General features: G+C 42.3%; 1 protein-coding gene across 3 annotated transcripts in view; it reads right to left on the reverse strand.

Annotated features, from left to right (window-relative positions):
* ATP11A (ATPase phospholipid transporting 11A) overlaps positions 1-27,795 on the reverse strand; it is a 139,254-nt gene that overhangs the window by 55,679 nt on the left and 55,780 nt on the right. For all 3 annotated transcript variants that reach the window (XM_079779572.1, XM_079779573.1, XM_079779574.1), the window contains exons 2-6: positions 18,765-18,887; positions 10,612-10,701; positions 9,630-9,710; positions 6,632-6,739; positions 817-945 (exon numbers count right to left, since the gene is read on the reverse strand). In XM_079779572.1, the coding sequence (XP_079635698.1) occupies positions 817-945; positions 6,632-6,739; positions 9,630-9,710; positions 10,612-10,701; positions 18,765-18,887 (531 nt within the window). The remainder of the gene's footprint in view (positions 1-816; positions 946-6,631; positions 6,740-9,629; positions 9,711-10,611; positions 10,702-18,764; positions 18,888-27,795) is intronic.

Here is a 27,795-nt window from a genome sequence, read left to right on the forward strand (position 1 = left end):
TACATAGAAAATGTGAAAGTAAATGCCAAAAAACTCCCACAGGACTTTGTACAATGATACCATGAATTATCCATAAAAGATTAGCATATTCTTTAGGGTTTTGCCAAAAAAAAAAAATTCTCTTTCTCATCCTAGAAATTGCCTATAGTCATAGGTATCTTTTAAGCATCGTGTTAGAGTTGCAATTTTGTGACCTAATGCCTTGATTCCAGAGAGATATACTCAATCTTATAAACTCCTCGGAAGCTTTCAGATTTTTTAAATAATGAAAACCATAAAATTAATAGTGATATGTTCTATTCTCTCGTGATTGTTAATTAAAATTTGTAGCATCAGCTACCAGTACAGAATTCCATACTGAATGTAAGAAATTAATTATAACTTCAGATATTATTAAAATATTTTAACAAAAAGACACTCATTGAAGCAACAGTGAGTGCGGCAAAAATCTAGACTTGTGTGTGACTTTTCACATAATTCCAGGTTAGTAAAGACACTAATTCTGACTGGTGAAATGAAAACTTTCAAAATTTCAGCAATCGATTCATTGGTACCTCTGCTAAAGGACACAACTACATAAATAACATGAAGTTATTTCTGTTAACTCAATGGTTGGTTGTTACGAATACCGAGGGTGGAAAGAAAAAAGTAGAAAATAGAAAGAAACAAAAGTCAAAAAACAATTTGGCCAGCACAAGTCCCTGGGATTCCACTGAAAGTTGGATTTCCAAACATGATGTGGTTTCTAGCCCCACAAGCACAGCCGGGGAAGAAAGGGGAGGCCCTGCACAGGGTCTCCAACAAAAGGCACGTTACTTTGTGACTCGACTCTCCATCTAAGCTGGTGGTGGTCACGTGGCAGGTCCCGTCTCCACGGCTGCTGGAGAGGAAGATCAAGTCACAGGGGAAGGACTCATCCTCCTTGACCATGACGATGTCCCCAACCTGCAGGACAGACAGACAGACAGTGCCATCAAATGAACCCTGCCTCTGTGCAGCAAGGTTTTCTTTTTGCCTAATGTGCCAGTTGATACTCACCGATACCATTATGGTGTTTGTTTACCGGAGGATATATGGATGCTAATGTGACTCTAGAGAAAGAACATTTCCCAGGCATTTTGCCCAAACTGAGACAGACCAAGTGAGGTTTCACTGTACCAATTTTAGATCTGCGAAGTATCAAAGTGCATTACGATTGAATATTTTGCGATGGAAACACAAACATCCATAACAGGATTATCCTTGATTCAGCCCAAAAGGATGAGTTCTAGTGTTTCATTAATGTGTCCAAGTGGGAATTATCCTTGGAGGAAGGCACTGACTTAAAACGAAGTGTCTCATAAACCAGGTAGGAGAGTTCTAAACGCTGGCTGAACAACAGAACCAAGACACTGTCCAGGTCTCTCAAGCGGGACTAAGAAGAACGCAGAAGGGGCAATCACCTTAAAAAACCAGAGCAAAAAAGAGCCACAGAATGTCTGTCGTACGGATTTTTAAATAAGATGAAACATCCCACTTTTTGTGTATTACCAACCGAGACATCTAAATGACCTCCCAGAAAGGCCCCTTTCCTCTGATTGTGACTTCAGACTTTGTGTCTGGAAGGTAAATGACCATTAAAATCAGGGCGACTAGCCAGAGGGTTCAAATCCTTCCAAGCGCCTGGATGTTCCTGCTGCCACTGCGGGTGTTTCCAGAATCAGGACATCAGCGTGCTTCTGCCTACACTGTAAGTGCAGGTCCCTCTCACACTCCATTACTGCCCCAACTGAGTGTCTGGGAACTTCACATTGGAGGGTTATTCCTCAAATAGACCTTTGTGTTTAGTGAAATTCCTATAAAAATCCCAGCAAAGATTTTTGTAGACACAGATGGGCTTATGCTAAAAGTGACGTGGAAAGGTGTAGGCCTAGAATACCTACGACAATCCTGATCAAGAATGAAGGGGGGGAGGGGGGAGAGTCACTCTGCCGATGTGAAGGCTTTCTATGCAGCTGTAGTAGCCAGGATGTGCCGGTCCTGGCAGAGGACTGGCACAAAGAGCAATGAAACAGAACAGAGGACAGTGAAACTGAGCCACACAAATAGCTTCCGACTAACTTCAACAAAAGTACAAAAACAATTCAATGGAGAAGGAACAGCCTTTCCGTCAAATGATAGTAGAACATTTGGGCAATCATAAGCAAAAAAAAAAAAAAAAAGGAAACTCCCTAATCCTCACATTTTATGTGAAAATTAATTCCAAATGAAGCATGAACTTAAATGTAAAACATAAAACTGTTAGAAAAAAGTGCAGAATATCTGTGGGCTCCAAATTAGGCAAAGAGCTCTTAATAGTTTTTAAATAATATATTTTTATTGATTTTTAGAAAGAGAGGAAGGGAGAGGGACAGAGATAAAAACATCGGTGAGAGACCAACATCATCTATCAGCTGCCTCCTGCACGCCCCCTACTAGGGATGGAGCAGGCAGCCTAAACATGTGCCCTGACTGGGAATCGAAACAGCAACTTCTTGGTTCTTGGGTTGATGCTCAACCACTGAGCAACACCAACCAGGCAAGAGCTCTTAATCTTGACCCTAAAAGCATGATCCATAAAAGGAAAAAAACGTCAATAAATTGGACTTCCTCAAAATTTTAAAATTTTGCTTTGTGAATGCCCCATTAAGGGATTTCTGACAAAGGACTAATATTTAAAATATATGAACTTTCAAAATTCATCAGTAAAAACCCTCAATCCAACTAGAAAATAAGTAAAAGACATAAAGAGTTGTTTTTTTCCCACAGAAGAGGATACACAGATGGTAAATAAGCACATGGAAAAAAAACCTCAACATGGTTAGCCATTAGGGAGATGCAAATTTAAACCTCACTGAGATATCAGAATGACTAAACTAAAAAATAGTGCCAACACCAAATGCTGGTGAGAATGTGGAGAAACTGGATCTCTCACACATTGCTAACAGGAATGAAAAACTGTCCAGCACTCTGTGAAATTGTTTGGCAATTCCTCTTAAAACTAAATATGGATTTGCTCTGTGACCCAACAATTCAACTCTTGAGCTGTTATGCCAGAGAAACAGAAACTTTATTCATACCAAAACCTGCGTACAAGTATTCATAGCAGCTTTATTCCTAACAGCCCCAAACTGGAAAAGATGTATATGTCCTTCAATTGTTGAATGTAGGCAAACTCTGGTCTAACCCACACCATGGTCTCATCAATAAAAGGAAGGAGCTACCGATACAAACAACGGGGGTGAAATCAAGGGAATTAGGGCTGAGTGAAAAAGGCCAGTCCCAAAAGATTTCTGACTGTGCGATTCCATTTATGTAATGACATTCTTGAAATTACAGAGATGGACAAATTAAAGGTTCCTTTTCTAATAGCCTGGCACAGCCTCTGAGGACCTGAGCCATTATGGCCAATGAAAGATGATGCCTAGAGTCACAAAGGACGCCTGATTGTTCTTCCTGGTCTCACAGTCGATTGAGAATCCTCTGGTTTGCACAGGCTGGATACAGAGCAGACATTTCTCACAGGAGATCAATACACTAAAAATTCAATTTTCTGCTGGTGGACACTGCTTAGGTATGTTTAAAGAAAGAGATGTTTACTAAAAGTTACAAATTGCCAGTTATAAAAATCGTCACAGGGATCTAAAGTAAACCATAGGGAATATCTATATATAAAAAAGACTAATAGGCTAAGTGCCCCTGCGGGAGTTTGACCGGGAGTTCTATTGCTCACTATGATGTGTGCTGACCACCAAGGGGTGGCGCAGAACGAAGAAAGGCCCCGGCCAGCAGCCGGGGAAGGGAGGCCCTGGCCAGCAGCTGGAAGGCCCCGATTGGCCCTGACTGCTGCCCAGGCCTAGGGACCCTACCCGTGCACGAATTTCGTGCACTAGGCCTCTAGTAGTCAATAATATTGTATAGGCTTATTGGGGTGATCAATTTGCAAGGTATATGAATGTCATGCACCTGAAACTAATATTATATATCAACTGTAACTGAAAAATAATTTAATAAAAAAAAGTTCAGAAGACTTTGCAAGGGCAATAGAGTTGTTCAAGGAAATTGCATTTAGGGCCTGGGGTCTAAAGGAACCTGTTAACGCTGTTCCCATGGCTATAAGGCCCTGCTCCCAGACCCTCACCTCCCTGACCCCATGACCACTAGGAAAACATCACCAATAGAGATTGACTGAATTCAGAATTACTAAAACACCTGGACAGTAAAATTTATAAGGCAAAGAAAATGTTTAAAAACTTAAAAATACAGCCCTGGCCAGTGTGGCTCAGTTGGTTGAGTGTCGTCCCATGTACTCAAAGGTTGACAGTTCGATTCCCAGTCAGGGCACATGCCCAGGTTGTAGGTTTGACCTTGGTCAGGGTGCATACAGGAGGAAGCTGATTGATATTTCTCTCTCACATCAATGTTTCTCTTTCTCTCTCTCCCTCTCCCTTCCTCTCTCTCTCTCTCTCAAATCCATAAAAACATAGTTTAAAAAATACATACAATAGTGGGTATAATACACATAACAGAAAGTAGGTTAACAAAGGTGGACCCCATGCCGATGACATGTGAACAGGCCTCCCACTGTGTTCTTGTAGTCCGGACTCAGCCCTTTTCCAAACACCACGACCTCCAAGCTGACTGGACTATCCCTCTTCAGGGCTGTGCCTGGAAGTGGAGGCCCACTTTCCTGTCACTTCGCACGAGAGCTGGCAACGATCCTTTTCTGCAACTTCCTGAGAACCCCACCACGACTTCTGGCCAGGAAAGCAGCCCAGAGAGCCAGTGGAGCTTCCAGGCAAGGAGGAAAGGTGGGTGGAGGAGAGGCCTGGTCAGGGCGACAAGGACAGGAGAAGGTGACAGGAGGAGGACGGCTGGGCTCCACCCCTAGGTTCACAGCTAAACAAGACTCCAGGACAAACTGTAAAAATTATACTTATTGTTTGTACACATTTGGTGCTCTAAACAGACAATACAGGTTTGAATGCAATCCACTTCATTCAAACACACATTTAAAGATAAAAAATTACATGTTACATTAATAATTCATTGGAGAAAAAAGTAAAATGAAACTTTCAGTGAGGTTTCAGACTCAATTTCCATAATTTCTAACTAGTGAAGATCATATTCATATGAACTTTGGAATGTTCTAAAACAGATTTTCTAAAAGTGTTTAAAGCTTTCCTTGTCTTGACTGGTTAGTAAGTATGATCCAGCGATTTTCAACTGGTGAGCCACAAGAATTTTGAAAACATGCAATACCTATTTTATTTAGTAAGGGACACTGACCTCTCTTCCCTTCGGTTGTCAAATAAAAAATGACAACAGCCAACAGAACAATCGCCACCCGGTGAGAATGAATAAAACTTACACCTATATTTTTTTGTCAGATCAGCAAAAAATATATTTTCGGTGTGCCACAGAATTTTAGTAATTAGCTTATATGTGCCACGAGATGCAACAGGTTAAAAATCACTGGTATCTACAATAATAAAAGGGTAATACACTAATTAGACTGGACGTCTTCTGGACGTCATTCTGGACGTCCTTCCTGACGAAGCCGGGGCCGGAGGGAAGCCAGCCCGGGTCCCGGGTGCCTTCCAGCGGCTGGAGGAAGGAAGCCTGGATCCCGGGTGCCGGAGGAAAGCTGGTGCCGGCAGCCAGGGGAAGGAAGGCCTAATCTTGCACCAATTTTTGTGCATCAGGCCTCTAGTAATCTCACAAACTTCAAATAACCCTGTTGGGACTACTGACAGTGGGAGAGGCTATTGGGGGTTGGGAATGGAGGACAAGGTGTATATGGGAAATTTCTGTACCTTCTGCTCAATTTTGCTGTGAACCAAGTGAAGTTCATGTTAATAAGAATTTGCCTTGTTCTAAAACAGATTTTCTAAAAGTGTTTAGAGCTTTCCTTGTCTTGACTGGTTAGTGAGTATGATCCTGCTTTAAAAGTTGTTTATTAAAACTATAAAAATAAATAAATAAGTTAAAAAAAAAAAAGGTAGTGATAGGAGTTTGCCTGAAATATTAGGGGAAGAGGTTGGGCATATCCTATATAATAAAAGCCTAATATGCTATGTGTCTGGTCATCCAGTTGACTGTTCAACCAATCAAAGTGTAATATGCTAATGATACGCTAAGGCCACTCAACTGCTTGCTATGATGTGCACTGACCACCAGGGGGCAGACAGTCAACCGGTCGACCAGTTTCTATGATGTACACTGACCACCAGGGGGCAGACGCTCCGACCTGTAGGTGAGCTTACTGCTTGGGTCCGGCGGATCAGGACTGAGCAAGATGGGCTGGACATGCCCTGGAACTCTCCCACATTCCCTCCCTGGCTGGCCAACCTCCCGTGTCCCTTCCCGGCCTTGATTGTGCACTGGTGGGGTCCCTCGGCCTGGCCTGCACCCTCTCACAATCTGGGACCCCTCGGGGCATGTTGGAGAGCTGGTTTCGGCCCAATCCCGCAGGCCAGGCCAAGGGACCCCACTGGTATACAAATTCGTGCACCGGACCTCTAGTACTTAATAAAAAAATCTCTTACACTGTTGTTGTTGTTTTAAATTGTCATTGGCTTTACACCAGTCAAGGGTGTCAGTTATTACTTACTCTCAGCTTTCGGCTCTGCTTCCGAACCAGCTTGCCATGCTGGATGAAATGAACAGGGCACTGGTTCATGGCGTTATCTGCTTTATGGCGAAGCCAGTCTTCATAGCCCTGAAAAAAAGAGAAAAAATTCCATGTGACAAGTGAAACATGGAGGATCCCTCAGCTCTGGGCCAATCCTTCTGGACTTTGTTGTGATGGGCCATGACAGTGAGTACGGTACAGCCAGCCTCAGCCCATTGCACAAGCGAGGTGGCCTGGAGCCCTGGGGCCCTTGAGCTCCCAGCTGTGTCCATGAGGACAAATGTGGCCGCAGAACCACCAGAAGTCACCTTTTATTTTCCTTGACCTCACATCCAAAGCCCACCCATTGGCAAGTCCTGGCATTCTTCCCTCAAATGGATCCTAAATCTTCCACTTCTTCATGTCCTCGGGCCACCATGTTGGTCAAGGTCCCAGCCTTCCGTGGACCCTAGAAGGAGGCCCCCCCCCAAACTGAACAGGGACAAGACTGGTCCTGTCACTGCTGGGAGCCCCAAATCTACACCATCTAATGGGGCTTTCCCAAACTTTCTCCCCCATCTAGACATGTGTGGAATGGCCATTCTCGAGTCCCCTGTGGTGACACACCAGGTGGCTCAAGCCAGGGCCATGGTTTGGGGCCCCTGAGGGGCCAGGGCCTGCTCCTGGCCTGAGGTCTGGGGCAGGGTCTTCTGGTTTCCCTTCTACTACACTCGCCTGGTTCCTAGTCCAAGTGTATGTATCAGAGAGGCCCCCGCCACTGACACTGTGATGTTATACAGTGCACATGTGGGCTTATGTGTATACATGCATGTGCATGTGTGTCTGTGTACAGGTGCACATACACAAGGCTTCTTGGTGTCTGCCTCCCTCACTGGAATGTCTCTTGTTCAACAATATCATCTCTAGGGCCTACAAAAAGACTCACTACATGAAAGAAGCTCAGTCAATATCTGTAGAATAAATGAATATGTATAATACATAAAATTAGAAAAGAAAAATATTTTTCAACCATATGCCTGGATCATGTTCCACCCAGTGTTTCTGGGTCTTCTGCCTGATTTGCTATTCTCCACTCTGTCACTCAGTGCAGGAGAATGCATTTTTTAAAACAAAATCAAGACATAAATAAAAGAATAAAAAATAACTTCCCCAAATCAGTTTTTAGCATTTATATTGCAAAAGTTTTATGCAGTTTGTGGACAAAAATAAGAAATACATACATAAATCACTCCTCCAAAAAAAGAAACTAAAAATGTCCTATTCCTATCACTCCATTAAAAACTATTAATACATAAATTATTACTACATAAATATAATTATATATAAATACTAGAGGCCCAAAGCATGAAATTCGTGCCAGGGGCTTGGCCCTCGCAGCCCCGGCTTCATCTAGGTCGTCTGGCTGTCCGGTCTAATTAGTATATTACGCTTTTATTATTATAGATAATTCTAGCCTATGGGGGTATAGTTTTTCAAAATTAGAATCACACTGCACTTACTATTCTACTTTATACCCTCAATATATCATGGGCATTTTCCCATGGCAATTTGAATTATAGTTATACATATAATTCTGATAAACATCTTTACAATTGTGTTTTTGTGCATATCCGTTATATATCCTTAGTATAGATTCCTAAAAAGAAAATGTTTGAGTCAAAAGATAAATAAGACTTTTAGGCTTTTAATATGAACTGAACAAAAGTCCTCAAGAAACTTGGCACTAATTATACTAATATTTCCAACACCTGAACTTAAATATTCTACCTTGAAGAGGATATGTCAGCATACCCATGCACATATGCATTTTATTGATTGTAACAAACATTGGAAGCTACTAATACCAGCTATTCCTATGTCAACTCAGACACCAGCTCAAGCATTGGAAAAGCAGCCTGACCTAATCCTCATAACTAACAACTCTGCTAAATTCTTTTGTTCTTAAATAGGCACAATTTCAAATTCTTTCCAATTTTAAATTCTTTCCCCAGTAGAAGAAAACACACACTTTCCAACGAAGAGTTTGATGTTTTCTGGATTGAATAGCATGCCTTCTGAGTTGGGTTTCACTGAATGTGGAAAGTGTGTTTAAGGATGATGAATTTCTTCTTCTCTGTACTATTTCCCAGTACATGAAAGGGAAACCAGGCACCCAAAGAGCTGTCTACATCTCCAGATGTGGCTACACATCTGTACCCATAAGCTGTCATGTGGTGGAAATTCTCTGGAACTAGATGGTGGTGATGGTTGCCATTGGCTAAATGGATAGTGGAAATAACTGAGATGCATTCTTTTTACTGTTAGTCACTGGCTTTATTCATCAGGACCAGAAAGAAGAATTCGATCCACACTCAGTGAGTCAGGAGTTAGCATACTCTAGTATAAAGCCATACCCAAGACCCTCTGTAGGGAGCAGATCCTTGCAGTTAAGACTGTCAAGCACACAGCCAGGTTGAGCAACTCATCTAAAATCAGACACCATCCCCGGCTGATTCAGTGTGAAACTATAGTTTCTTCCTAAAACTCACAGGGCACCAAATTAGCATCTAAGTTATAGAATCTCTCTCCTACTCAAGCATCAATCTGAAACAGTTATAAAAATACATTTTTAGCCTTAACCGGTTTGGCTCAGTGGATAGAGCATTGGCCTGCGGACTGAAAGGTCCCAGGTTCGATTCCGGTCAAGGGCATGTACCTTGGTTCCGGGCACATCCCCAGTGGGAGGTGTGCAGGAGGCAGCTGATCGATGTTTCTCTCTCATCGATGTTTCTAACTCTCTATCCCTTTCCCTTCCTCTCTGTAGAAAATCAATAAAATATATATATATTTTAAAAAGCTTATCACTTTAAAAAATACATTTTTAAAATGTAGTTAAGCTTTTCTATGAACTAGCTAAATTAAACCATATTACTTTGGGTAAGAGGCGACATCACACAACAAAGATAACGACCTTCTCCCTCTGCCTGTGAAGTCTTACCTGTTTGATAGCTGTGACAGTGATGACAAAGAACAGTGGCAGTCCACTCGTTACTGGACTTGTGGGTGTATCGATAATCAACTGCAATTAAAAGAGAATTGATTCAAAATTAGAATCACACTGCACTTACTATTCTACTTTATACCCTCAATATATCATGGGCATTGTCAGAAACACGCATCAGTGACTTAAAACAGACTGGCTGGCCCTATCACACGGCCACCCGACATGTGCTTTTACTTATTTTAAATTGCTTTACTGTTACCTGACTTCCTCCCACCACTAGAGCTAAATTAGATAAGAAGCAAATCATCCTACTTTACTATAAAACTGAGGGCAGTTCTTTTTAACTTAGAGAAAACCATGGGGAATGCTTAAGAAAACCATGTTAGCGGTGGCAAAGACAGTCTGATACCAGTGTACATTTTATGTTAATTTACTACTCTGCTTCTGGTGCCACACTTTAACTACGTTATTTGGATAACTTAATGTGGGGGAAAGTTTACAAGTCCTTCAATTGTATTTTGTATAATTGACAAACTGGATTGTTGCTCTTAAAACACATCTGATGGATTCGTTTCCTAATTCATAGCTCATTGTGGTTTTCACACTTCTTTCTTCCCCCCCAATCCACCTCTCTCTTTAATGCTTTCTTCGGAGAATCTATGTATACTTAGAAGGGGGTAAGTGTCATAATGCTTAACTGGGCTGGTAAATTTCTCCTAAAGATTAGGAAGCGCCTGATCTCCCCTCATTGCTGGACAGTGGCCAGAACCAACGCAAATGCAGAATGCCCATGTATGTTTTAGCACCTAGGTCCCTGAACCAATACACTTGTCCTTGAAGAAAATAAAGGAAGAGACTGTAGTTAAGTGGCACCAAGTTCGTGCTCCTTCTTATTAGCAAACCACAGTTAAACACCTGAGAATAAAAGATCACTCATTTAGATTTGAGGTGATAGAGAAATGGTCACTGGCCTTACCTGGACCAGAAATATGATAAGAAAATAAAAGTTGGCAATTCTTCTGAATTGTTCAAACAAGTTCTTGGGTATGAAGTTCCAAAATGTGTACTGTAGAAAAGGAAAACAAAAAGGTGTCATTTTGGTCACCTTTTACTTTTTTGTGTTATTCATTTTACTACATGATAAGTAGCACTGGATCTCACTGTACAAAATGGTTAGTTTTATCTTTTTATTTTTGTAATATCTTTCTATTATTTCAGAGAGGGAAGGAGAGGGAGAGAGAGAGATAGAAACATCAATGATGAGAGAGAGAGTCATTGATCAGCTGCCTCCTGCATGCCCCCAACTGGGGATCAAGCCCACAACCAAGGCATGTGCCCTTGACTAGGAATCGAATTGTGACCTCCTGGTTCATAGGTCAATGCTCAACCACTGAGCCATACTAGCCAGGCCAAAATGGTTAGTTTAGATACAAAACCCATAATTCAAAATTTAGTGCGTTTGCAGACATTTTTTTTCAATTTGCTGACCACAAAAACAAATTGCTGGCAGAGAATGTGTTCTCCAAAGGCAGGATGTATGAGTTCCCTCCTACATTATTCAAGGTAATGCAAACTACCTTAACCATAGTTTTATTATTAAAATGTCTTTCGTAAAATATAAACCTATGATTGTTAGCGTACATGTTTAGCATTTTCCCTTGACGGTATTTTCTTTATAAGCTTTTTCTGGAGTGGCAGTGTGACTAGATGGTAAAAGAAAGCTAAAATAGAAGAAGCCAACGTTATTAAGTGGTCCTGACCCAGTTTGGAGACGGTTCCTACCCAAGGGGTTGTCTGTGTCAGCAACACACACGACAGTCCTTCCTCTTGATTCAGAGGGAACGGAGAAGCAAGCAGGGAGAATGGTTCTGGGTGCCACTTCCTCTCCAAACCTTGCAATTTTGCTTTAGGAGGAGAGTTTCCCTAACTTTTGTGCTGAAAACAACCATGTCCCAGATGTCCTTAATCTACAGTGAACATCAAGCATGGAAATGGTTTTTTAAATTCCATTTGTCAAGTTTTTGCCTTTAATGAGGATAATCTAATGAGTGAGAAAGGGCTCTGCCCAATCTGCATGGTGACCCTTGCCCTCTGTCTGTATAATGAACAGAACCTACATCAGCTCCAGCTGGGCAGTGTGTGGCATCGCAGACCCAGACATCAGGGACCAAGCCCTGCTTTAGTGTCAGAATCTCAAACACAAGTTCCTGAAAAGTGAATGGTCCTAAACTATCCAATATATTCTGAATTGGGTTTTTACATCTATTTCACCTATTTCCATATCTACAGTTTAAAGAAAAAGCTTCTTTGCCTTCAGTTTCTGACTGCTTAGAGAATATACAAAGAATTTCCATTTTCTATTCTAATTTATATTCACAAGTTCATAATGAAGTTCATTAATGAGTGAGAAAACAAAGGAGTGGTTCCCCCATCCCATTGGGCATATTTTCAGTTCCCTTCTCAGATTGGCCCCAATAAATTACTCCAAGAGGGTTTCTAAGAGGTTTAGAAAAGAAATTAATTTTCTAGGTCCCAAACCCAACACACCCTCCCTTCCCTTATCTTTCATGTATCGTTTCATACCAGTCTTTTATGGGATATGAGTGGAAATACCTTCTCTTAGTAACTTGTCTTTTAATTCTCTTAACAAGAGAAAACTTTAATTTTAATTAAGTCCATCTTATCAATTTTACCTTTCAAGGTTAATGTTATTGGTGTTGTATCAAAAAACTCATTGCCAAACTCAAGGTCACCTAGATTTTCTTCTATGCTATCACCTAGGACATTTTTAGTTGTGTGTTTTAAGATTTAGGGTTATCGTCAATCTACTTAAGAGTAAATTTTGTGAAAATGTAGGATCAATATCTAGATTTTCTTTTTCTTTTTTTGTACGTGGAAGTCCATTTGTTCCAGCACCATTTGTGTAAAAGACTTTTCTTTCTCCATTGCATTGGCCTTGCTCCTTTGTCAAAAATCAGCTGACTATATTTATGTGGATCGATGTCTGGGCTCTCTATTCTGTTCCATTGATCTATTTGTCTATTCTTTTTATTTAGTTATTTATTTTTATTTTTTTTATTTGTCTATTCTTTCACCAATACCACCTGTCTTTATTACTGTAACTTTATAGAAATTATGAAGTTGGGTAGTATCAGTCTTCCAACTATGTTCTTCTCCTTCAATATTGTGTTGGCTATTTTCAGTCTTTCATATATGAACTTTAGAATCAATTTGCTATTATTTACAAAATAACTTGATGGAATTTTGGTAAGGATTGTGTTGAATCTATAGATTAAGTTGGGAAGAACTCATTATCTTAACAACATTGAGTATTCCTATTCATGAACATGGAATATCTTTCCATTTATTTAAATCTTCTTTGATTTCTTTCATCAACATTTTATAGTTTTTCTCATATAGATATTGTACATTATTTTGTAGGATTTATACTTAAGAATGTATTACTTTTCCTTTTGGTGCTAATGTAAATGATGTTGTGTTTTTAATTTTAACTTCTGGTCTGCCAGGTAACCTGCACAAATTTGGAATTTATAATCAGTTAAAGGTGCAGGCAGTGTGACTCAGTGGTTGAGCATTGACCTATGAACCAGGACGTCCTGGCTTGATTCCCGGTTGGGGCACATATCTGGGTTTCAGGTCCCATCCCCAGTGGAGGGTGTGCAGGAGGCAGCCAATCAATGACTCTCTCATCATTGATGTTTCTATCTCTCTCTCCCTTTCTATTCCTCTCTGAAATCAATAAAAAACATATATTTTTTTAAAATAATAATAAAATAAAATCAGTTAAATGGTTTCTTTATTCTAATCAGGCATAGAAGTCCCATGCTATAGCTTTGATATTAAGTTTTGTAATTTCCGCATTTCATGGAATAAATTACTATAATAAGTTATTACTTTGATTATATGTTAATATGGTCAAAAGAAGATGATTATTTCCTGATGATGTATAAGAAAATTGAAAACCAATCGAGATAATTTAAACATTCATGACTGTACTAACAGTAACATATGGATAAAATAAAATAAAATGAGCATATAATTACATATATAAGAGCTGGAAAAGTGATATTAGTGGGCCAACTATACAATTTTCATCTTTGTTAAATGGTAATCATCTAAATATTTGCTTAGACATACGGGCCACAATAGAATGTAATGCTTTGTGTACTACAAAGAATAATAAAACACTGACCTATATTCAGCTACCAAGTCCTCCCTCCTGTTGTATACAGTCAGTACAAGTCCTCCCTCCTGTTGTATATAGTCAGTACTTAATAGCAGAAACCCCTGGATTGAGCCGTAGGCACTGAATAAAAAGGGCCTTTTCTTGCTATAAGAAAACTGAGAAGTTTGAGTCTACCAGAGATCCTCTCTTTACTTCAATAAGATATTTTGGGAAATGTTGAATTATACAAGACAATTACTATTCCTGGCATTTATTTCACATCACAAAAAACTACATTCGAAAAGTCTTTGCATTTGTTCTGTGTGTCATTAGCCAGAGATGAGAATGCCTCACGAGCATCTGAGCTCAGTTTTGTCCATTCTCTCTCTCTCTTTTTTAATTCTTTGTTGCTTAAAGTATTACATGTGTCTCTTTTTCCCCCCATTGACCTCTCCCCACCTGCTCCCGCCCCCCAGCACATGCCCTCACCTTCCTACTGTCTGTGTCCATTGGTTATGCTTATGTGCTTGTATACAAGTCCTTTGGTTGATCTCTTACTGTCCAATCTCTTCTGCTCTACACATAAGTACCTCTGGTTCTGGCTTGCTCACTGAGTATGGCTCATGACAAAGAAGAGAACAGTCTCACTTGGTCTACCTTTAGTCATGTGGTGAAAAGAAAACTCTAAGAAAAGCTGCCAGAAAGTAAAATGAGAGCACCTGGAAACCGCCCCTAAGTCTTGGCTATTCTGTACCTGAAAGTGGATCCAGCACCACAGGCGTGCACGGGACAATTCTACAAACGCACTGGAGGCCAGTCACTGGTCTTCTATGAGAGACAATCAACTCACATGGACTTAAAGTTTCTCTTTCATTTATGACTGGGAGACGGGAATGTAGAAAATTATGCCCCAATTCTGGATTACTGAGTTAGAAAGTGAGTGAGCATGATGATGGCCCGGTAAGCGAGGTAGTGCTGGCCCTGCAGAATGAGTGCTGGGCTCAGGGTCAGGTGCGTGGCTTAAGGACTGGCTCATCCACTTTGTTCTGAGGCTTGGTGCTTCAGGAATAGGCTGGATTTAATAAGTAAGAGTTGCTTCACAGGGTTGTTTTAGATCTTACATGACATGATAAACTTGGAAGTCATTAAGAACACTGCCCATATCTAATTGGCAGGGGTAATTTTCCCTTGCCAATAATCAAGAGTTATTTAGCTGTGTTGAAGGTATGGAGTGACAGTACAGCCTGAGCCTATTATTTAATTATGCAGCATCTTAGGGTAGAGCTGGAAACCACATGAATTTTGTGCCCAAAAGTACAGTTTTGTGAAATTGGTAAAGCAGTGCTCCATCATTCTCTCGAGTCCAGGACCTGCTGCCCGGCGAGCTCAGGCAGGCCCTGGGCGGGGAACTCTGTGTGTGATCAGAAAGGAAGGAAGGGGGTCATGCTGAGGAGCAATTTCTTAGTTTTCCTTTTTCTATCAGACACTTGTCTGGTGTGCCTCCCCCAAAAAGGAAATGGAAGTCAAATCAATCACTGATTACCAATGACCGTGCTTCTATGCCACAGGCCAGAAGTTTAACATAATTAGATTGGCCTTTTCATCCCCTAGTATAAATATGCCCATGATAAATGAGACTTCCTGAGCACACGCTTTTGTGTCCTGAAGAAGTCTTAGCTAGCAATCTTTTTCTTTAAGTAGAAATAAAAGTTTTCTTCCCAAGAAAACATAGATACATTACCACAAACATATTTTCCAAACCTGCTTGTAAACTTATATTTTGCAAATTAAATTGTAGTTTTGATATATCCTACGCTGTTTTTAAATGAAAACAATCTTGTGCTCTGGATTTCTACCCCAGTGGATCTAAATCAATGCCACTGTCCACCCAGCTACCGGCTTACAGTCTAAGTCCTCATCTTTCTGAGGTCCTCTTCCGCGCCTGAATTTGATTAGCAATAGAGGTGATGTGATGTTGCACATAACTTTCCCTTTAATTGATACACCTTCATCCACTGATAGGAAGCCATGAATCCTGCTTTTTGAGGAATGCAGATCATTCTCTGCACACACATGAACTGGAGAGCACAGTCCCCCGTCCACTCTGAACTGAGATGAAAGTGGGTGAGTACTTTACCCAACACTCAACCCCTCTTCTATGGGGACTTAGCCTGACCCACCTCCTGAAAGGATGTTGACTTAATTCTATTAGTTCCTACTCTAGAGTTTCCTGGTATGAAGGAGTTTTCCTGAGCAGAAAACAGTTTCAAAAAGGCCCCCAGCAACCTGCAAGTCCTTATCAAACCCAATGTCCAGCACAGGGTTTCCTTTGTCAGCAACCCAGGAGGCTTTGGGGGCTCCCATGCATGTAGGGCAGCTGGGGCCAGGCAGGTACCATGCAGGGAGAGAAAAGATACGCCAGGCAAAGGAAAGGGTGGTGAGCTGCAGAGTGAGGAGGGAAGACAAGACATCGCAAAATTATTGCTGGCTATCGGCTGTGGGAATATTTGAAAGAAAAATAGGAAAATAATAAATCAGTTCTGAAACTTGAATCAAAGGGGATAGGATTTAGAAATCACTGCTTTCAGTTTCCTTCCCCAAAACACTGATGGGGCTTTCAACCCCCAACCATATTCTGCCAACTGCATCAAGAAGACCCTCTGATGCCTGCAGTCATCGAGGTGCTTTGGGTTTCAGAAAGTGCCTTGTACAGAACTTTCCACGTTTCCTGGAGGACCTGGGGCTGAAAGGGTCGAAGCCAAGCTTTGTCCCTGGAGGGAGAAAGCAGCTGCACAGGGATTTTATCAGCAGCTGAAGTGCTTTGACAAACATCCTACCCAGACTAGACACTGCGCAGTGTGGGCAGGTCACCCCATCACCTGTTCCCCAGCTCCTGTCCTGACAAGTTCACACATGGCACAACATTTTAGTATTTTTCAGTGCACTGCCCCATTTCCTAGTGCATGTGTGCTGCAAAAGGAGATTTTTAAGAAATGTTTTTAACAGAGACAAACTCATAAATAACAGAGAATAAATTGATGGTTGCTAGATGTGAGGGAGTTGGGGGGTGCTTAAGGGATTTAGGTAAAGGGATTAAGAAGTACAAATTGCCAATTGTAAAAATAGTCACAGGGCCCTAGCTGGTTTGGCTCAGTGGATAGAGCATTGGCCTGTGGACTGAAGCATCCCAGCTTTAATTCCGGTCAAGGGCACATGCCTGGGTTGTGGGCTCCATCCCCAGTAGGGGGCGTGCAGGAGGCAGACGATCAATGATTCTTTCTCATTAGTGATGTTTTATCTTTCTCTCTCTCCTTCTCCCTTCCTCTCTGAAGTCAATAAAAATATTTTTTAAATAAATAATTAAATAAAATATAGTCACAAGGATGTATAGTACAGCATAAGGGATATAGTCAATAATATTGTAATAACTATGCATGGTGTCAGATGAGGTACTCCTTAAATTATATAAATGTCTAATCACTATGTTGTACAACTAAAACTAAGATATCATTGTATGTCAATTGCAATTGAAAAATTTAAAAACCTTTTTTTAAAAAGAAATGTTTTTGAGATTTTTTCTTTTTTGGCCACACTAGTGGGTTGGCAGGATACTTATGTGCATAGAAATCATCTTTAGTGATCGCTACTTAAGACTGCATTAAATTTATAAATGTCACTGCTGGACAGACGCATTTTTGGATGTGGAGTTTCCTTTCATTCTATTTCTCCTTTTATAGATCATATCTGGGTAATTGCGTACTCCATTTATTTGGTTGAGATTTTGTTTATGAGCAATTACCCACATTGTGTTTCTGGAGATTGAAGCTGCTATTATTATGTATTGCAGTTTTAAAATAAAATAATTCCATTAAAAAACTGCCTTGAAAAATAACGTTTTTCTGTTTGCAAGTATTCTTAACAAACATTCTTTGATAGCTCATAGAATAATGAAGTCTGTGGACCACACAGATCTACATACCTAGCCACTCACATGTGAATTCAGTCAGTCTATCCCAGATCTATACAGCTAGTGAACCCAAGAACGTGTATATGCCTTCATGGACACATGTGTATAGGCACCCAGGAATGTGTATATGCCTTCATGGACACATGTGTATAGGCACCCAGGAATGTGTATATACCTTCATGGACACATGTGTGTAGGCACCCAGGAATGTATACATGCCTTCATGGACACTTGTGTGCAGGCACCCAGGAATGTGTGTATGCCTTCATGGACACGTGTGTGTAGGCACCAGGAATGTGCGTATGCCTTCATGGACATATGTATGTAGCCACTTAAAAGGAAAGTTCACCATAATCCTGAAAGCCATCATTTACCTTTTTTGTCAAAAGCCAACTACAAAATTCTCCACCCTATTCTCAAGACCCATTCACCAGGTTACTCTCTCCAGTCCCACCCTAGTCAACAAAAACAGGGCACTTTGTTCACATGATGACATTCTAATCACTTTTCTTCTTCTTTGCATTTATTGCACCTAGCTGACAGACTCTGACATGGATTTGGTGTTTTTGCTTACAAGGTGGTTGCACACACACCCTTTCACGGGAGACATCTAACATAGTCTCTATTCACAGATGAGGAAACTCCAGCCTGGTTTGTGATGGGCACATGGCCAGACGGCAAATAAGTAAGTGGCAGTAGTAGGAACTGAACGTCCTAGACTTCCAATGTGACACTATATCCATGACATAATTAAGAGAAATGGAGAAAATGTGCTGTTACATCTTGGCAAGTCTGAACAGTGTTTTGGGGACAAGCAGAGGGATAACGAGTTCACAAGCCCCGTGTAAATTGCAATCACAGCCCTCCGTCGGGAGTGGATAGCAGCTGTAAAGGCAGTTCTCAGATTAGGGTTGCTAACTGCTGTCAGAAAATCCCAATGCTCCCCAAAGGAAGTTAATACAGACAGGGAGGTTACCTTGGCGGAGACTATTCTGTTATCTGGGTACCTCTGCGGAATGTAGGCGTCAGCACCTGGGGGGGGCTCCTTGTGTCCCACGTAAATGGTCCGATTGTCGACCCAATTCTCTTCTCCAGCACACTGTGGAAAACGGAGTGGCGTTAGCACAAGCACCTCAGACGGTGGGTGGGAAAGTTCTTCCCTGGAGTGTTGGCTTTAACACTTGTCCATATGAACTTACAGCCTCCTGCAGGGCCACGGGGAAGAGCTGAGCCCCACCTGCCATTGCCAGAGATCGCCACCCCCACCTCGATCTTACTCAACGCTTATGGGCTAAGTGCTTCCGATCCCTGCCCAATTCTTCGAGGAAACAGCCTGAGTGGGCACTCTGCACTCCCAGTGAGAGCTGAGGGGCAGCCTTGAAAAAGCTGGTTTACGGTGGAAATGACATGGGGTGAGTTCGTGTAAAAAACAGAACACAACAGCAAAATCTTAAGGCTTCCAAAAGAGAAAAGACAATGATGGACAGAAATTTGGGGAAAGGTCTTTAATGAAAAAATGAGTAAAATCTCGAAGACAGAATAGAAGAATTATTCAGCCATTTCAGGTGTCTCTATCAATAGGCTTTCCTGGAAAGAGAGGAGACTGCGGTCTGACTCATCTTTGTATTACTCAGAGTGCTGTGCGCACGAGGATTAAGTAAATATCTTCTGAATAGAAGGATCCTTTAAAAACACCCAACCAGACTGTAAGCTATCATGAGCACTTAAGTGCCTAATAACAACACTATAGTGACTGATTTGAGGCTAAAATGCAGCCTCTTATAGACATCCCAGTACGGGGTCCTGGCCCTCCCTCAGACTAGCACCCCAGAACACGGTCCTAGGCCCCTCCCCCCTCAGACTAGCAGCCAAAGCATGTGCCCCGCAGCCCTCCTTCAGACTAGCACCCCAGCACAGAGTCCTGGCGTCACATCCCAATTCCGCTAAAGGAACTCTGAAGAGATCAGCCTCCCTGGGGTATGATGTACAGTGCTGGGAAGGAGAGGGACACCTTTCTAATTGCAGAGAACGTCAGTGTGATGGGCATCGGAGTCAAAGGTCTGGCTCAGTTGTTGCTGAGACACTCAAGAGACTCAGGCAAGTTTCTGAGCTTGAACTTCCTCCTCCATAAGGGCATGACAGCACTTTCCTCAGAGTTGTCGGGAATGAACTGGGCCAACAAAATACTTGGCCAAGCTCCCAGCGGGGCACAGGTTCCTTCTGCTCTCCACCTCTGGGTCCACCCTTGACGGCTTCAGGGAACCCTCACTTTCCAAAGCCAAAAAGAGAAGGGTAATAAGAAACCCAGCATTTCTATTGTTTGAGGTTATTATAAGTCTTGCATTACCCGCCGCGCCCCCCCCCCCCCCCCCGCTTTATTTTTCCTTATACTATCATCACCTTTGCCCATCTATCAACTTCTTGGGAATAACACTTTTCATGTGTCCCCTCTGTACCGCTCCCCCCACCTGTGGAGCACAGCATCCGCGGAGCAGCATGCTTGCGCATTCTCTTAGCAAATTCCACCCACATTTCCTTTCATGAGGGCCCAGCTTTGTGGGACAGACAGTCCATGTGACTAAAGAGAAATCGCCTCTGTGACTCCACCCGTGTTTCAGAGGCTCAGCAGGGACGCAGGAAACGGCACAAGATCCCTGAACAGAACCGGCCCAGGAGCCGCCGACCTCACTGGGCATGAGCCGAGGGTTTCTTCCATGGCAGGAGCTTGGCATGTGGCTCCCTCCAAGAAGCCTACTGCTCCATAGGATCGAGGGGCTGCTGAAGGCCCAGCATGCGGGAGCCCTCCCTCCTCAGGCCCTCTCGTCTCCCTGCAGCCTCCCTATTTTGGGTGAGGCCACCCATGAGGGATGTTTACTTTAAAAACCTGCCTAAAAGCTTCATAAATAAATCTCTGGCTAGGAAAGTTAAGAAAATAAAAAAGTCTCTGACTTCCCTTTCTTTCTCAGGGCATGGCCAAAGACGTGCTTTTCATTCCTGTGGATTCAGGAAGTGACACTGACAAAGACTATATAACAAATGAACCAGAAAAGGAAAGGCATACAAACATAAATTTTAATACAAAAATAGAACACCTTTCTTCTAAACTTCAAAGATAGCAGTTGGCTCTCAGCCCTAGTACTGACTCTGGAAGCCCAAATCCTCCCAGGGGTCACGGCGCGGTGCCTGGCGTGGAGCTGGTGCTTCCCGGCACTCTGGCCGGGGACAGAGCGCACCCGTCTCCAGGGAGGCTAAGTCAGAATGTATTTTATTAAGGCTAACGCATGTTCTCAACCCTGTCTAGTAGATCCTTATTGTTTTTCATGTAACTATTTAACATCTTAAACATAACTCAACAGTGCAGTGCCGTTTCAACAAATACAGGTCAGAACACCGTCCCTGCCTGTGGGACGAGATGGGAAAATGCACTGAACACCAACATGCAGGAGGACTGGCCTAGATCGGCACAACAGAAGTCATTTGGGAATGGACCACATACTAGCTAAATGAAAGCTAACCCCTGTACAGCACCGCTGCCTTTATACAGTTTCCTGGGGATGGAACAACCAGTTTCTTTAAGCTCCTTGCTTCTAGGAACAGGTTTCCCCTCGTGGACTGAAAGGTCAGAGAAGCTACGCTCCCCCCCCCCCCCCCGCCCCCGCCCGCCCCCAACATGGCTCAGTCAGCACAGCGGAGCCCAAGGCGGGGCACAGAGAACTACATGCTCTGAAGAAATAAAGTGACCGGTGATCTTACACAGGGCACTGACAGGCAGGGGACATTTCTGTGTTCAGATTAAGACCCCGGTGAGCTCTGTATGTTGTTCTCTGTACAAATGTCCAATTCTAAGGCTAAAATTAAATGTTCAAAAGCTGAAGAGAATACAACAAAGAGGGCACTTCTGGAGAATGGCTGGTTTCATCACCACCATTATAATCACTCCCTCCGGGTCACGCGTGTGTCCTGCTGCTGCTGGGCTGTGAGACTATGGAGGAGTGACTCAACATTTCTGTACTCAGCAGTAACATGAGGGATTAGACTAGATCAGCTCTAAGTTCTAAGATTCTGGTTCTCTGTACACTTGGCAGTGAAAACACACTTAGTCCCTATGATGCAATTCTTAATCTAGCCAGTCTTGAACCAACATACACCAGTCACACTGTTCACTGTTAAGTTGTGGTACAGACAAAAAGGAAGTTATGCCACATGGTGCTCTAAGAATGAAGATGTGGGTTATAATAAATTCTCCCAAGGGCAGCAAAACGGAGACACTGGCCTCTCTTCCTAGGTTTTCATCTTAGATAGAATGTGTGATAATGCCCAACAGACTCCACGTGACTTTTCCCTCAGAACCCTGAGACGGTGGTCAGCGAGGCGAGGCTGGAACCAGCACTAAGCGGTCTTTCTTGGCTGGCAGGCTTCCTAACGTCTCACTACCACCAGGTGCCCTGACTGCAGCAAGAAGGCACCTGGCATGCCCGCTGGAAGGCTAGCCTCAAGTTCCAATCAAACGTACAAATCTAAACTGTGAGGATGGGGCTGAGCACTCAGTTGCTTCTAAGATGCAAAATTACCCATCCACACGCCCTGAGCTGTTTCCAGAAGGTGGTGGTGGAGGGGTTCCCACTGAATTTTGGGAATCACCAAACCAACAGCTGAGAGGTCACTACTACCTGGAGAGTTTGCAAACCACCAGACTGAACACAGTCAGAGGAGGGAAGACAAGAAGAATCCAAGGAATCTTTTTTTCTTATTATTTTTATAAAATTAAATTGTCACATACAGAAACAAGGGAGGAAGCACCAAAAAAACAAGCAAACAAACAAACAAAAAAACCACACAAACAAACCCAAAACCAACAACAAGGCTTATTGGGAAAAAATGTACCACCAGAGAGACTGGCAGAGAGAGTGGTGGCCAGGTGGGTGCCTTGTTTCATAAAGAAGTTCCAGGAAGAGTGTGAGTTTGAGAGAAGAACCACAAATAAGGATGCCTCTTCCAGCAGCGAGTGAGACCAGGGATGGAAAGCGGACCCCAACGTGTGCTGTGGGGCTCTGCTCTCATAACCCCTAATGAATAAATAAGGATTGCTAACAAAGCCGTCACCTTGAAGTAATAGAGCAAATTAATATCTTTACACACACAACAGAGGGCTCAGTAGCTTTGTCCTGATGAGCTAGAAATTAAAACTTCTACTTCCGTTCTATAGTGTGGAAAACACTGCAAACAAATATGAACATTTTGCTCACACCCGCAGTATACTTACAACCAATCTGATAAGATATGTAGATAGATGGTGTATTTATTTTGGCAAATTACATGTTACTACTTACTTCTTAAATTCCTACTCAGTGTGCAAATGAATTCTTGTAGTAAATCCAGAACACATGTAGATGTGACACCCGTCAGTAACTTATGTTAACACAACAAACCCTCCTTCCTCTATTTCTGATCTTGATGAAGTGATCAACCCTGAAATGGTTAAAATTACAGAAGGATCTAATGTCCAGTGAGTTCAGGTCACTAAAATGAAAATTGGATAAGCTGTTATTTAACAGAGCACATAGATGGGCAACATTATTTGTGGGTTAAGAAATGCACATCAAAACCACAAGGAGATACAACTCCTTACCCACCAGGATGGCTAAAATTAAAAATAAGAGAGTTGGGCAGTAACACAAGTTGGGGAAGATGTGGATAAACTAGAACCCTCATATATTGCTGGTGGGAATAGAAAATGGTGCAGCTGCTTTAGGAAACAGTTTGGCGGTTCCTCAAAAAGTTAAGCAAAGAGTTACCATATCACCCAGCCATTCTACTCCAAGGTATATACCCTCCCCCCAAATAAAAACACACATCCACATAAAACCATGTATGTTAATGTTTATAGCAGTACTATTCATTATGGCCCAGAGATGGGAACAACCCTAATGTCTATCAACTGAAGAATAGACAGACAAGGAGTATATCCACACAATGGAGTATTCTTCACCCATAAAAAGGATTCATGCTATAACATGGAGGAACCTTGCAAACATATGTAAGTGAAAAAAGCCAGACACAAAAAGCTACATGTTGTATGAATCTATTTACATGAAATGTCTGGTACAGGTAAATCCACAGAGACAGCGTTTGCCAAAAGCTGAGCAAGTGACTACTGATAAAGTTCTTTTGGTGGCGATTAGCATGTTCTGGATTGGAGGCTGGTGATGGCTGCACAACTCTGTAAATATATTTCAATTGAGACCAAAAATCATATACTTTAAAAGAGTGAACTTCATAGTATGAGAGTTATACCTCAATAAAAACACTGCAAGTTTTTTTTTTAATTAAAACTTTGTTGTTGAAAGTATTACATATATCCATCCTCCTTCCCCCCCATTGAGCAAGTGTTTTTGCTTAAATGAAAGGCATATGTAGTTTGCCTGCATGTGGGATAATTATTTTTCGTGCTAGGGACATAATGGGATAATACAGGATAACGTTTACATCAAACATCACAGAACTCACCTGTACAGCTCTCATTAGGTAATTCCTCTCATTTTCAGCTTGCTTTTGGTTCAGTTATTCTAGAGCTTTTCCTCTGTACTTTCTTAGAGGGAGAAGGGGTTCTGAAGTGTCTGAACAGCTGCTTCCCCTTTTCAGTCTTTTGTTAAATTCTAGGAACTTAAGCATAAAGCTCTTCCTAAAATCGTTCAGGAAGTAAAAAAATTTACCAGGGGACATGATCAGATAGAATCTCATGCAAAAGACCTCTTGACATTATGCTTTCATTCTTTTTCTTATCTATTAACCCATGAGCAAATGACAAATTACCTCAAGGAAAACGAGGAGGACGTGCTATTAGCTAAATCCGTGGCTTTCTGTCTAACTCTGGAAACAGTAGGCTGTGATAGGGTCCTATTAACATTTCTCACCTTGTTTAACCAAACAGAAGGACAGAGTTCACAGGGACTTCGGAAGCTGGACCATCTCACTTTGCAGAATGGCTGAGCTCGTAGACCCCTTGTCTTGCCCAAGCTTGGCCCCGTTAACCAGAGGCACGACTAGGCTGATATGAGCTGCTGGGTGAACTCTCCATCCACGTTACCACCTGCTCACCTGTCCATTAGCAATGTACACTTTTGCCAAAGGTGTGTGTTTGGGGCGCAGGATGTTAAGTAATGCTGACCAGTTTCATTTCTGTGATACACACAAAAGACAGAGTGACAAAGGACGGAAGAATGGACCACAGTGAGCCTTACAGGCAAAAGGTCTGCGACATGGACTGCCTTTGGTCTGGGCCAGGCGAGAGCCTCCTGGAAGAACTTATCTGGGGCTGGAGGAGAAAGGCTGGCTAGACGGGGCTAGGTGAGGTAATGCACAGGGCGAGGTGGCTGGAAGGCCACATGAAGAGGAGAAAGGCGTGGTTCATGCCTTACAGCGGGGCACCTCCCTTCTCCTACCCAGTGTGCCCTCAGGCACCACCCAGGACACCCACAGCAGCTACCTTCCAGAACAGGGAGGATGGCTGCAATTCCATAAAACAGGGCATGGAAAAATGTCCCCATAAATCATGCTGACATAGCTATCTGAATATCCTTCTCAGCTTCTTCCCTTAATTCTTTTCTCCTGAGGATATTTTTGACAATCGGGGTCGATCCAGGGCTGCCTGAAAAGCAGTGTTTCTGACAGGTAGGGCGTGTGTGTTGGTGGCTGAGGAAACATTCTAAGCCCCAGGGAAGCGTTACCTGTGGGGAATGTTCTCTAAAACATCCGTGCCCCTCTGTTCAAGTGACACTTAGGCTCGAAAGACGTATGGCGCAAGGCTCCAGAGTGTGCTCAAGTGTTCCGTTAAATATTCATTCCTGCTCCCGGAACCTCGGAGTCCAGGGCCCAGAAATGCTCACCCTCCAAGTCACTTGACTGATTTCCTCTCTTTAAATAGACTTTAATATAACCTCCCACTTGACAGAGAGGAATACTAAGCCAAGAACCACCACCAAAGAGGCCTGGCTCATTAACAGGAAAATGTCATGCACAGTCAATTAGCAAAATGACTTAAACCAGGCTCAATCATGTATTTAAAAAATGAGTGACGATACTAGTCTAGGCCACCAGGTGACCTTACCCACAACTAATAATAAAGTACTAAGAGGAGAGACAGTAATTCTGAGGGACAGGCAAAGCTGAGGCACTAAGGACTTGGCTGTAATTAAGTGCTTAATCCAGGTGGATAAAAGGAAGGATCTAAACTCTGTTCTGTGCTTTTACATGAATCATCCCTTTGTCCAGTGTATCTATGGTGGATCCGCTCCCTGCCCGGTATTCAGTTAGTAGCAGCCTCTGAGCCTCTGTATCAGACTGAGTGCTGTGGTTATCACAGTGCTTGTGTTCAAGTGAGCCCTTTTTAACTTCCTGGGGGAATCACAAGACATTCTACCAAGATGTCAGAGAACTAGGGGTCAAGACTCATATCCTTGGGGACCACACAGGTGGTTCCATGGTGGAGTCGGTCTCCTACAAAAATACTAGAAAATCATATTTCTAATAAGGGATCTGTGCCTAGGATACAGAAGAGACTCTCACAGCTCAATAATACAAAAGACAATAATAAAGATTTAAATAGATATTTCTCCAAAATCCACATCAACAGTCATCAGGGAAATAAATGCAAGTCAAACCCTGGCCACGGGAGAGAAGCCAGACACTAAGGTCTGGATACTGTGTGACTTCATGACATGAAACGTCCAGAACAGGCAAATCCACACAGAGAAGTTAGATTTGCAGTTGCCAAGGGGTGGGTAGGGGAGTGACTGCTAACGAGTGCTGGGTTTCTTTGGGGGGGTGATGAAATGTCTTATAACTAAATTATGGTGATGATCCTATAATTTGGTAAATGTACTAAAATCCATTGAATTGTACTCTTTAAACAAGATAATTTTATGATATATAAATTATCTCTCATTCAAGTTGCTGGTTGGCTCTTTCCCTGCAAATTCTGGGGTTCCAAGCATTGTTTCCAAGTCCATACAGCCCTCACCTCTGGCAGCGGCACCCAACTTCATTGAAGCTGCTCCTACCTTCCCGTATCTCTCACCGCAGCAAAGGATGGCCTTTACCAGAATGCAGGATTCTCTCCATTTTAGGGGAAATGATTTTTCAGGTTTGGTTTTTAATACAGAGCATTTCCTGATGAATAAAAATGAGTTGAAAGCATTTCCAAAGGAGTATGCCTAATAGGGGATAAACTTGAAAATTTTACACCCAGAGCACAATGGGATAAACACAGCTGAGAGCAAGCATTACATCCTCACACTCTGGATGTAAACCAAGGAAAATAACTCACTCCTAAGGACTCACGGTGACTACCAATTATTTTAGATGCAATGCCATGTTCCTCCCTGAACGGCAAAGCCAAACCTACTAACTGAAGAGAGAGGGATTTCATGCACTCTCGTCCTCCCCAATCCCTCCCCCACCCCCACTCCAATAAGGACAAGATTCCTCTGAAATTAGAATTCAACCAGGAAACGGCTGAATTACCAAAGGGAAACAAGTTTCAGCAATCATGGCTTTACCAATTTTGCCATTGGGGTATGGCTGCCTGAGTATTGAAGTTAGAAAGCACACAAGGACAAAAGAGATTGTTAAAAATATGCTGCAAATCCATTTTAGCCAGTGTCAGCCACCTAATGGGAGTTTTGAATTTCAGCTGAAACAAACAAAACCTATTAGCTGAATTACATTGTGGGACCAGGAGCGGAACACAAGCATGTCATCTAGCCTCAAATTACTAGATCAATTTTTATAGAGGTGGTTCTTCTCAACAACCATTTTCAAATTTACAGAGATCCAATGACAAAGCAATTCCTCGTTCTGGTATCTGTTTATAGCTTTAAAGGGCAACATTTCTTGTTCGATGGTGTAAGTAGACAACATAGGTGTTTCTAAAAATAGGCATTTCTCCGGCTCCCTTTTCCCAGGCAGCGCCAGCGCTCTTGTGATGAAGACAATGGTGACATTGGCTC

Source organism: Cnephaeus nilssonii, assembly GCF_951640355.1.
Source record: "Cnephaeus nilssonii genome assembly, chromosome: 8".
Taxonomy (NCBI): Eukaryota; Metazoa; Chordata; class Mammalia; order Chiroptera; family Vespertilionidae; genus Cnephaeus; species Cnephaeus nilssonii.